This window comes from Sebastes fasciatus, chromosome 11, assembly GCF_043250625.1.
Source record: "Sebastes fasciatus isolate fSebFas1 chromosome 11, fSebFas1.pri, whole genome shotgun sequence".
In the NCBI taxonomy this organism is placed as follows: Eukaryota; Metazoa; Chordata; class Actinopteri; order Perciformes; family Sebastidae; genus Sebastes; species Sebastes fasciatus.
Window position 1 is genome coordinate 28,338,213 of NC_133805.1, and position 12,423 is coordinate 28,350,635.

A 12,423-nucleotide genomic window follows, 5' to 3' on the forward strand; every position below is an offset into this window, starting at 1 on the left:
GTTTACAATGTTTACTGAGGTAATAAATCAAGTGAGAAGTAGGCTCATTTTCTCATAGACTTCTATACAATCAGACTTCTTTTTGTAACCAGAGGAATCGCCTCCTGCTGGCTATTAGAAATAATGCAAGTTTAAGGCACTTCAGCATTGGCTTCACTTTTCAGACCCCGGAGTTGCTACCCCAGCTGCTTTAGACGAGAGTACAAGATGCTTCCTTGTTATCTTTGACCTCACATGATTTTGTCTCTCAGGTGGACAACATCATCTTGCTGACTGACTACTATATCAATCATGAAATCGAGTGGGCCATCAACAGCTACAGGAAGGAAATAAACAACAAAGCCCTCGTGGTGGAAATCTACTTGGCACAGGGGTAATGCTCCAATTTCCTGCTGTAGCTGCTATTACTGCTGTATCTCACAGACCAAATTGAAAAGCTAAAGTTGCACTCACACCAATCACTGGTGGACCTTTAAAATGTACCATCTCTGTTTTCTACAGTATAGACAGGTACGTTTTGCTTGTTTGCAAAAATCTTGAGTAATGTAGACATATTTATAGCCACAAACAAAATCCAGCCGGTTTGGGTTTCCCTCCCTGTTTCTAACTTAAATGAATGTATTGTTGTATTGTCTACTTGCAGAGAGGCAGAGCTCAACCCTGACAGGAACCGTGTGAAGCTGACAGGATTCAGTGAACAAACTCTGAGGTAAAATACTCATTTGTATCCAGAAACGGGTCTAGATGATTTATATAAATGTAAGAAATGTTAAACCCAATAGCTCTTTAAAGCAAACTCTTGGGCTTTCTGATTATGATATATTGATAATGGTAGGAACTGTCTTGCCAAAAGTTAGAGGAGAAGGTCAGTATCACTCTTATATCTGTCTGTTGGAGCCAGCAGCTGGTTAGTTTAGCACAAAGTCTGGGGACAGCTAGCCTGGCTCACTTTGATGGTAACAAAATCCCCCCTACTAGCGCCTCTTAAACTCTCTAATGAACTCATTTTCTTGTTTGTTTAATCCAAGAAATAGTCTGGCACATAATCCCCCAGTAAAATTGTCATTTTTGCACTTTTTGTACAGATTAAACAAACTAGATAATATGTTAATTAGTGAGTTCTACATGTTTGGGTAGGTGGATTGTATTACCTTTGAATGGAGCCAGGCTAGTTGTCTCCACCTGTTTCCATTTTTTATGCTAAACTAAGCTCACTGGCTGCTGGCTGTAGCTTTATATGTATCTGATAGACATGAGAGTGGTATCGATGTTCTGATCTAACTCTCGCCAATTAAAAGAAATAAGCGTTAATGTTAAACTGTTTCTTTCACTATGTGACCAGGTTTGTGGCAGAACGAGGATCGTCCAGGCTGCTGGACCATGTGGAGCATTTGGACAAACTTTACAACATCCCAGAACCACAGGGAGCTAAAGGCCCTCAGACAAACAGTGTCGTCCCAATACCAGCCAGCCCCAACTTAAGGTCATTTTTATTTCTGAACAGTTTTCTGCTTAAGATAGATAGTAACTTTATTGATCCCGAGGGAAATTCAAGTTTCCAGCATCACAGTTCCATAGTTCAAAACATGTTAACGTTTAAGGCCAGGGGACATCTCCTTTTCCCGCCTTTTCCTCACTAGTTTAACACTAACTCCCTCCTCTGTCGTCAGGTGGCGAGGTGTACGTGTGTTTATCTCCTCCACCTTCAGAGACATGCACGCTGAGCGCGACATCTTGGTGCGCAGCGTGTTCCCGGAGCTCCGGCGTCGTGCTGCGTTACACTGCCTCTACCTGCAGGAGGTGGAGCTGCGCTGGGGTGTGACGGAGGAGGAGTCGGGGCGGGCCGCCGAGCTGTGCCTGTCAGAGGTGTGGCGCAGCCAGATGATGGTAGCAATCCTGGGAGAGAGGTACGGCCTGGTGCCTCCCAAACCTGACCTCCCTGACCTGCCGCAGTACAGCTGGGTAAGACTTGTTATTATGACATCAAATTGAAAAGAAGTAACAAGTAGAGCTGTGTGCGCAATGTCCTCAGTGTAAATATAGTACTGATGCTTTATTCTGTGCAAGAATACGGTTTAATTCAAATTTGTTCACTTAAATTCTCCAGCGAAGTGCAGATAAACAGAAAATTAAACTATAAAACTAATAAAGAATGAACTAATATAACTCTTACAGTTATTACAATAACAAAACAGCCTTAAATTAGATTTAAGTGCAACTTCTGCTGAACATTCACTTGATATTCTGAAAGCTAAACTAACTCTCTTCTGCTCCGCTGCTCGCTTGTTTTTTTCACACACCCGCTGCCGCTCTCTCTCTCTTGCTTCACCACTCACTTCCCATGTGCACACACACTCTTTGCACTGGCTCTGCTATACTCCCACAGCACCAGTTTTCGCCTGACATCATATAACTTTGTTTTTTGTGCTTCCATGGAGTCTGTGTTGTTGTTGTTGTTGAGTTGTGGTGGGCCTGGTCATTTGTTGACGTTAGCGGACTCCATTTCTAACTGAACGTTAGCTCTGGTTGCACATTGTTAGTCCTATTGTGGAGCTGAAGCAAGCACGCATGACATCACATCCGTTGGATTTTCCCTGAAAAACGGGCCCACATTCTTCACATTAAAAGCAGTCTACGAGCTGATAGGGGAAAGTCGCGTAAGGTCTCATTTTTAAGGTTAGGTTACAACCTGTTCACACATTGGCATTAAAAAATTAATAAAACACATTTATATGTGTAAAAACATACATACAGTCCCTTTAACTTATCATTATGAAGTAAATGTTGATTGCACAGTGTAATGGCTAAGGACTAATGAAACCATCAGCGTTTAGACTGGTTCCTTATAAGCCTCGCTTTCACTGGGTACGATCTCCCGGGGAATAAATGGCTCAATTTACGGCAAAACAAAAAGAGGATGGTGTTTTTGTTTTCCCTGGTAGCAATCGGTAGCTATTCCCAGTTACCTAAGAGTATCAATGTAAGTTCTTTACAGATATTATCCCCAGTCCTGTAGAGTAAATAGCAGACGGTGGAACAACCAATGTAATTGTGGAAAACAAAATGCAGTGTGTACTGTTAGTTGCTAGGCTCTGAGGAAAAGGGAAAGCGATCCGGTTGTCTTTGTGACAGCGGCACCAACAATAATAGCACTTGGAAATGCTGGGGGGATAACATGAAGAGTTGTCTATTTCCACTTTAAATAAAATAAGTTAAGATCACTGTCAGTCAATAAAATCAAACGTAGGAAATAAGATGAACAATTTAGATTAGAGAGATGGGGCAGTAAATAATCTGAAACATACTGGATTCATAGGATTTGAATTTGTTCAGTGTAAATCTCCTAATCCAAGTCTTTGTCGCTGAAATGTGTTGTAAAACTAGTCACCTGCCGCATCATAGAACGGTTGAAAATGAGAGAAAATGGTTCAATAATTATCCTGAAATAAGTTGGAAAAGAGGTATTGTTCAGAAAAGGTAGAAATGTCAGCAACTTTTGAAGTAACCATTACGTTATTGTTACTGATCAACAGGTCAATCAGACCTCTTTAGAAATATTTTGTTGATTTTGTGATATAGGGAACGGAAAATCTGAGAGACTCGTGTTTGTTTTTAGATGTGAAGATATTCTTTAAAATAATGACAGGAAGAATAATGTATTTCTCTGTGGGCAGCTGGAGTCGGCCCCACCAGGCCTGTCCATCACAGAGATGGAGATCCGTCAGTTCCAGGCTCTTCACCCCGAGACAGCAAAACAGCGAATGTTCGGCTACTTCAGAGATCCAAGAGTCATCAAGTAATCCATGCTCACATTCACACATCACAGTTTGGCTAAACTTTTCTCTTTACACTTTTTAACTTTCAAAAATTTGTCATATAAATTAGGGCTGTCAAAGTTACCGCGATAATAACGTGTTAACGCAAATTCATTTTAATGCCACTAATTTCTTTAACGTATTAACACAACCTGCGAGATCTTTAGGTTGTAGCGGGCTCATTTTTAAAGCTGGAGTGAAGATGCATCACTCTGACTGACATCATATAAAACTAGAAAATCTAAGGAATCCATTGGTACCAACCATGTCATACTAGCTTGTCGATAAGGAGGTTAAATAACGCTCCGAACTATGCTAAATGTTGGTGAGGAATAACTGGCATGGACATTTTCAAAGGGATCCCTTGACCTCTGACCTCAAGATATGTGAATGAAAATGGGTTCTATGGGTACCCACGAGTCTCCCCTTCACAGACATGCCCACTTTATGATAATCACATGCAGTTTAGGGCAAGTCATAGTCAAGTCAGCACACTGACACACTGACAGCTGTTGTTGTCTGTTGGGCTGCAGTTTGCCATGTTATGATTTGAGCTTATTTTTTATGCTAAATGCAGTACCTGTGAGGGTTTCTGGACAATATTTGTCATTGTTTTGTGTTGTTAATTGATTACCAATAATTAATATACCCATACATTTGCATAAAGCAGCATATTTGCCCACTTCCATGTTGATAAGAGTGTTAAATACTTGACAAATCTCCCTTTAAGGTACATTTTGAACAGATAAAAAATGAGCTATTAATTGCGATTAACTATGGACAATCATGCGCATAATCACAATTAAATATTTTAATCAATTGACAGCCCTAATTTAAATTAATTACTGACCCCTACCAATTTATATGATGTAGATGTTTTTGTGAAATATTTGTGTTTCCATTAACTTGTTTTTAATTCTGTAATCCTACAGTTTGCTGGAAATCCTCTTAAGTATTTTATGTTTTTTTCTTGTTGTTTCTCAGCTCCGTTCCGGTAGCTTGGAAATCTGACTTTGCTCCGGAATCACATGAGGCTGGGTCTAAAATGGCGTTTCTGAAGAAAAGGATCCGGGCCAGTGAAGTCAAGGTCACTGAAAAGTGAGTTATCTCTGTCATATCCCTGCTGCACTGAAGCTGTGATATTAAAACAATAGTTCACTTTAATTTTAGAATATTTCTCATTTAAGAATTTTATTTTAAAAGTAATATTTGCAAGATCTGTGTTTTTTTTTTTGTATTAACTGGTGAAGTACAATATTTTAGAAAAACTGGCAAATAGTATTCTGAAAGGAAACCACAAAAACATTATTTTAAGGGACTTAGCTGAGGCTTCTTGTTTGTTTTTCTGTCATAGTTACTCGTGTGAGTGGAGCGGCGTCGTGGAAGGGAAACCATATCTGAAAAACCTGGAGGACTTTGGCAAGGCCGTGCTGGAAGACCTGTGGACGGCTGTCGTAAAGCAGTTTGTGGAAGTTAGTCACTCTGACGATTCAATCAATTTCATTTCCATACTCCTCATTAACCCAACTTGTTTCAAATCTTTTAATTTTGAGCAAAACATGGTATTGCCATGCTTCTTTTTCATACAAACGAAAGATAATGTCAAAAGACACATTAAAAACACTCTTCAAAATATTTATAAAATAATAAAAGTGGTCTTAATAATTGAAAATACTCCATTACAAGTTAAAGTCTTGAATTCAGAGTAAAAGTATAAAAGTATTAGCAACAAAATATACTTAAAGTATCAAAAGTACTCATTATGCAGAATTGCCCCTGTCAGTGTTGTATTATTTTATTATTGGCTCATTATTAATGATGTCTAAATATTTAAGCAGTACTTTCATTTTGTACTTGATCGAGATGGAGCTACTTTAAACTGCTTCATGTGCTGCTGGATAGTTTAATCTATAATAATGCACCTTTTATAAACTGGTCCATATGTTTGGTATGTAAAATCTTAAAGGGGAACAATGAAAATGGCCGTTGTTCCCGTTTAAACTGTTAAAAGATAAATGTAGTGTAGCAAAAAGTACAATATTTCCCTCTAAAAGTAGAAGTATAAAATACTGTAAGACAGAAATACTCAAGTAATGTACAAGTACCTCACAATTGTACTTAAGTACTGTACTTGAGTAAATGTACTTAGTTACTTTCCACCACTGTGGGAAACCACTAAAATTACAAAAGCCTGAAGGTATTTTGTGTCCAGTCACAGCTGTTTTAAGCAACACTGAGCCTTAAATGATTTATTGGTGTCATTTAAAACTAACAAGGTATCCTGGATGACATACAGTAGATTGTAAATAAACCTGGTTATTCTCCATGTGGCAGGGGGATGAGGAGGCGGAGGCTGTGTCCGATGTGATGGAGCAGGAGGTCCACCAGGGGGCGCTGCAGAGGCAGTTCTTCGGCAGGGCGAAGCTGCTGTCTGCGGCTGTCGAGATAGTGGAGCAGGCTCAGACCAAAGGAGGGATGATGGTGGTGGAGGGAGGACCTGGAGAGGGCAAAACCGTCTTCATGGTAAATTTAAATAACGGAATTATATTCCACTCTGTTCTTCTATCATGAATTCTAACCTGTTGATTAACACAGTCAGATCTGTGGAGGAGTTTAGACAGAATAAAAGAAACTCCACATGACGGCTGGCTTGTTCTCGAAGTCCAAGTTATTTTTTTTCATTCAGCTCTCAATATTAGCTGTTAGATGGGATGATGTCTATTTGAAACACAAGATTTAAAGTGGTGCTTTTGTGGGATTCTTTGTGGAGAAACTTTACAAATCTGACAAAATCGGATGAGTGTTAGTCGACTAAGAAGTTCTTTGGTCGAGGACAGCCCTACCTGCTACCCATATTGATCTCTCCCCACACAGGCTGCTCTGGCAGACACCCTCAGGACTGGAGTTAGGTCCAGGAAAAACCTCGTCTGTGATGTCATCTCCTACTCTACAGCTGCCAGCCAATCGGCACTCTCTGTGGAAAACCTGCTTCGATGCCTCATGCAGTGGTTGAGGAAGATGAAAGATACTGAGGAGGAATCACCTCTTCCCCATTCTTACAAGTAGATAGATTTTCAATTATCCTTAAAATAGTTTACAGGTACATCGTATTGTCTTCGCACTAACAGCTACTGCATTTCCTTTTATTAATTTTAATCACAGAGATCTGCTGTCAGAATTTCACACCAGTTTGAGTGACCTGAAGAAGAATAAGCCTCTAGTGCTGCTCGTCGATGGGGTGGATCTTGTCAAAGACGGCAGAGGTCAGCTCAGCTCTGACTGGATACCACAGCAGCTTCCACAGGTCAGTTACATGGATAAGTAGTAGTAAAATCACCAGGAACTTTTCGGTGGAAACCCGGCTATGGTTAGCCCTGAATTTTATCACCGCTCACTCTATACCAAGAAATGCTTTTATAATCTTGTCAACATAAAGTATCTGACATGTGTTTTAGAGCAGAGACATTCTAATATTTCAAAGTTGACAAGGTAATAAAACAAAACCTGGTTTGGATGCAGGATAAAAAATGTATTGTCTACACTGGTTGCTTTGTTTATGGTTGAATTTGTAGGTGTTTGTCTGCTACAGTAAAACTCAGATCCTCTTTTTTTTTCTTGTCAGGGTGTTTGTTTGGTAGTGAGCATCACAACAAAAGCAGCACTGTTACAAACCCTGGCCAAGAAAAGAGGCACTGTCCTGTTTACCCTGGGACAGCTCACAATGCCGGACCGGAAGGAGATAGTTCAGAAGGGACTGGACACCTTTGGGAAGAAACTCAGTGAATCTGCATTCAACAACCAGGTTCTTCTTATGTGTTTTCATCACAGTGTTCACATTCTTTGTGGCAGTTGTGAGTCTCCAAATTCTGCTTCTGTGCATTGAAGCTGTTGTTGATACTCCACAGTTTGCCCTACACTATTTAATCTAATGCTATCTAATCTTAAAAACTATGCTGTGTCTGCTCGTCCAGCTCCAGACGCTGATAATGAAGAAGGGAGCAGTGAGTCCTCTCTACCTGCACCTAGCCTGTGAAGACCTGAGGAACTTTGCCTCCTTTGATAAGGTTTCATTTCACTTTTTTTTTTAGACACTTCCACAATGGTATTACTGGTTGTCTTTGGATGTGGCAGCGCTACAGTATGTATTGGATGGATGCTTACATAAAACCTTCTTACAATATGTAACACCAGTAAATAAGCTGATAACATAGAAAATGTTGATGACAATATTAAAACAAGATTTTTCTAGAATCTGTGAAATTGTTCCTGAGCTAAATGCTCACATCAGCATGCTAACATGGTCATAATGATAGTATGATGATGCAATTATAGTGTGTTAGCATGCAAACATTTGCTAATTAGCGGTACACACAAAGTGCAGCATAGGTTGATAGGAAGCGCGCACAAACAATGCGTTAAGGTGCATCTTAAACCTTGACCAATTCCTTGAAATGTTATACCACCCTGCTACCAGTTTAACTTGGTACATGCACATGATTATCAACTCTCTCTGTGTCTTAGTTGAAGGAGAACCTCCAAGACTTGCCTCAGTCTCTGAGCCAGTTGGTGCAGTACAGCCTGGACAGACTCTGCTTGCAGTACAGAGGCATGCTGGGACTCCGCTGGGCCCTGGCAGCACTCACCGTCAGCACAACTGGTAAGATGAGTCGAGTTTTAACATAATTTATAGCATCATTAAACTTTATGGAGTGCTAGATTTGGTAAATTGGTAGGCGGTGAAGGGGATGGCAGTGATGTTAGAACCAAAGTGGTAATTTCCTCAACTGTCTTTGGTTTCCTCAACTTTTTTCTCCTCTTGATCGTCAGGCCTGAGAGAGAAAGACTTGTACTCTGTACTGAACACATGCAACGACTTATTCAAACTGGACGGAAAGGTCACATGGCAGGAAGCACTGCATCTGTCCAGGAAGCCCAAAGGACGCATTCCCATGGCAACTTTCACCCGTTTAGCGCAGAGTTTACAAAGGTATGAATCCCATATGAGTTAAAAGTGGTGCAAGTCTAAATCTCTGCCAGTTTATGAATATTCATCTCTTACAAGCTGATACAATCATCAAATCTCAAAGTATTCCCGAACCTCGCTGTCTGTTTTTATCTTTCAGGATTTCAGTTTTGATTTTTCCAATGCACATAGCTCTTTTTACTAAAATTAAATACACCTAATCATTAATATTTGATCACCGTTTCAAGGATTTACACTGATACACTGTGCTTTCAGATTTCCTCCATGTTAGAGGGAATACACATTTCTGTTTAAATACAGTACATTGATGTGTGAGTAAAATTATAGACAACAATCCTAAAGGAGGAAAAGATATTAAACCTATTTGGATCCTTATCTGCAGTCTGATTGGTCCGTCTCAATGCCACGACACTGACGACCTGCTGGCTCTGACCAATCCGGAGGTGAGGAGGGCCTTCGAGGACTTCCTCCTCCCAACAGACAGTGACAGAACCAGAGCTCACCTCGTACTGGCAGGTAAAGTACACACAGCCTGTTTTAATACAGTATTGATAAGTGTTAGTCCCTGTGTATTTAAATTAGTCTTGTATCACTATACTGTCTCTTTATACAGCTCATCTGTGGGCACTGGCCGACCCGCTGGACACAGACACCTTCCTTCACTGTGAGGCCAACTCTGTCATGCACCTGCCTTCCAACCTGGTTAGTCATCTCTCATCATCACCCACAATACAACCTGAGCAATAAAATAATTCTCCTGCAATACAGTAAACTAGCACCAACTGAACCAACTGAATTCCACAGTTAAAAGAAAACCCCAAAAATCGAGGTAGGGTAGAGATCAAAGTTCTAAGTATGTATTCACTCATAAAGTCTCATCAGTCAGTTTTTGAGAAGCAATCAGAAATCCTGCACACTGACGGTCACAGCCACTCACTAGACTGGCTTCATTTAATCAAAAGTTTCAGTCGGTAGACCTTCATCAGGTATGACTCAAGTGAAGTTTCTGTTGATGTTGCCTACTTACTTGCACATGGGAGAAGTTTACTTTCTGCCAGAAATCTTCCTAGGTTTAGGCGACAAACCAACTTTGTTAGGTTGAAAAAAAGATCATGATTTGGGTTAAAATTAGGGCCGTCACAGTGAAGGAATTCCCCCTGCGGTGATAATTATTGGCTCAATAGCGCGATATAAGATATTATTGTCTTATTTTAGTGCTATATAATTACGCTTTATTGTTAGGCTATGATTAGGTATATGTTTTCTTTTTAAAGGACAAAGATGACAGTTTAAAAAAAAAAATTAAATACTTGTTTATTGTTATATGCAGAACACAGAAGGGCAGCGTTTTTACCCAGATCTGAACATTTTTCAACTCTCGGCAGACCGATAAAAACACCAAACATGCAGCACTGAATAGATGCTCAGCGCCTCGTCACGCTGCCGGCGTTTGTAGCATAGTTTGAATACATGGCGCTCCCATTGCAAAAAATTCAAAAAAGAAAAAATGTGAACATAGCGGTTGTGGCGGATGCTTGTCATCCCCTGCGGTTGGCTTGTAAATAGCACAATATTGCAATATTTGGTTATTGCGACAGCCTTAGTTGAAATAAACCATTTCTGACAGAAAGCCCTGAAGGGAAACTTCTCGTGCTACCTACTCTTACTCTCTGGTTCCTTCTCAGTTTAGAGACTTTTTGGCCCTACATGTGTGTCATTACAACTTTATGGTGTGCAAAAAAATTGTTGGATGTGAAACCTTGCAATCAAGCTCTTGATTGTGTTTGAATATTACTTTGGGCCAAATGAAATGCTCAGACAGGACAATTAGTAATTAAATACATGCTCCAGAGAGCCACAGTTACTCATGATATTTCCGCTAGATTTTAACTACTTTTATTTGTCTTTGTTCAGATTAAAAGTGGCAAGCTGGAAGCGCTTTGGTCCCTGCTCTCCAGCTACTACTTCCTGTATGCTAACGTGCGCCACGGCCTCCTGCACCACCTCCTGGAGATCTACATCTTGTATGGTGAGCATGCATGATGATACTGTATGATGAATGTGGTAACATCTTTTGAAGGTTTAGCTTCTTTTTTATCCCTTTTATCCTTCACACGTGTGCACCTGAATTAATTTAAAATTGTTACAAAGGCAGTTTACTCAGCAAACCTCCCCTTGATAAATTATGGCTCAATAAAGAATCCTAACGTTTGTGTCCTGTGAAATTTTGCCTTTCCTGTAGATGACAACAATAAGTCTGAAGACTACTGTAAGTGCTTAAAAATACATTACTCACAAATTCCTGCCGAGTGTGCTTTATTTCTCCTTCATACAAGTTTCCCTTTGTGCTCTCAGATATCTTCCAGCGTCGTCTAGACGACTGCCGGAGTTTCCTGCGGCGTCACGGCTCCCTGCTCTCCTCCTGGCCGGCTCTTTTTGTTCAGCAAGCCCTCAACGAGCCTCCTTTGACCTCTGCTCACACCTGGGCACAAGGCCTGATGGGAAACGGAGGGGCCCGCGTAGTTGAGTGGCTAAACAATGATGGTCACACTCTCGAGGAGACCAGGTAAGCAAGGTGGTTAGAAGATGTGTGTTAGAAGAAGTCTTCCTATTTGTCATTAAGAAAGTTTCTTTCTTTTATCCCTTTTTAAGCCAACAGCTTCTTTTTGCTTTTAGTTAGATGTAACATTACTTCAACATGTATCATTTTTTTGTCTTTTTAACCTTGTATGTTGAGTGTTTGATTCAATTGGGTCCAAAATTGTTTATTATGTATATAAATGACATAGGTAGGGTATCAAGGACACTGAATTTAGTTTTATTTGCAGATGACACAAATATTTTTTGTTCTGGGGAAAATCTGCAGCAGCTTTTGGAGGTGGCCACAACAGAAATCAGAAAATTGCAACGGTGGTTTGACAGAAATAAATTGTCATTAAATTTGGACAAAACTAAATTTATGTTATTTGGAAACCAAAAAATAGACATACCAGTACAAATGATAATAGATGATGTGACTATTGAAAGAGTATATGTAAATAAATTTCTGGGTGTAATACTGGACCACAAAATCTGCTGGAAACCTCAGATAAATTATGTAAGAACAAAGCTGGCAAAGAGCATAGCAGTCTTAGGGAAAACAAGACACACACTGGATCATAAATCACTGCACATTCTGTATTCTTCACTTGTATCACCATATCTGAATTACTGTGTAGAAGTTTGGGGTAACACTTATAAAAGCAACTTACAACCATTATGCATACTACAGAAGAGAGCAATCAGGATAGTAAATAATGTGGGATATAGGGAACACACGAACACACTGTTTTTGAAGTCACATGCATTGAAATTTATGGATTTAGTCAAATTTAAAACCGCAATAATTATGTTTAAAGCAAGACATAATTCACTTCCGGGCAATATTCAAAAAATGTTTTGTGACAGGGAGGGGGGTTATAATTTAAGAGGAAAATCTAATTTTAAAAAGCATTTTGTTCGTACAAAAAAGAAGAGTATGTGTATTTCAGTTTGTGGGGTGGATTTGTGGAATGGGTTAGGTGATGGGTTGAAGGGGAGCACAAATATAAATCAATTTAAAAAGCTATACAAGAAAGATATTTT

The 12,423-nt window shown here is 39.8% G+C and overlaps 1 protein-coding gene across 4 annotated transcripts in view; it reads left to right on the forward strand.

The window, feature by feature from the left end:
• The window catches only part of tep1 (telomerase-associated protein 1), a 42,530-nt gene that overhangs the window by 11,241 nt on the left and 18,866 nt on the right, over window positions 1-12,423 (forward strand). For all 4 annotated transcript variants that reach the window (XM_074652048.1, XM_074652047.1, XM_074652049.1 and 1 more), the window contains exons 16-34: window positions 252-373; window positions 644-709; window positions 1,343-1,483; window positions 1,671-1,962; window positions 3,675-3,796; window positions 4,800-4,913; window positions 5,170-5,287; window positions 6,150-6,338; window positions 6,690-6,877; window positions 6,978-7,119; window positions 7,438-7,617; window positions 7,787-7,879; window positions 8,337-8,472; window positions 8,643-8,802; window positions 9,182-9,315; window positions 9,413-9,501; window positions 10,714-10,828; window positions 11,042-11,068; window positions 11,155-11,365. In XM_074652048.1, the coding sequence (XP_074508149.1) occupies window positions 252-373; window positions 644-709; window positions 1,343-1,483; window positions 1,671-1,962; window positions 3,675-3,796; window positions 4,800-4,913; window positions 5,170-5,287; window positions 6,150-6,338; window positions 6,690-6,877; window positions 6,978-7,119; window positions 7,438-7,617; window positions 7,787-7,879; window positions 8,337-8,472; window positions 8,643-8,802; window positions 9,182-9,315; window positions 9,413-9,501; window positions 10,714-10,828; window positions 11,042-11,068; window positions 11,155-11,365 (2,639 nt within the window). The remainder of the gene's footprint in view (window positions 1-251; window positions 374-643; window positions 710-1,342; window positions 1,484-1,670; window positions 1,963-3,674; window positions 3,797-4,799; window positions 4,914-5,169; window positions 5,288-6,149; window positions 6,339-6,689; window positions 6,878-6,977; window positions 7,120-7,437; window positions 7,618-7,786; window positions 7,880-8,336; window positions 8,473-8,642; window positions 8,803-9,181; window positions 9,316-9,412; window positions 9,502-10,713; window positions 10,829-11,041; window positions 11,069-11,154; window positions 11,366-12,423) is intronic.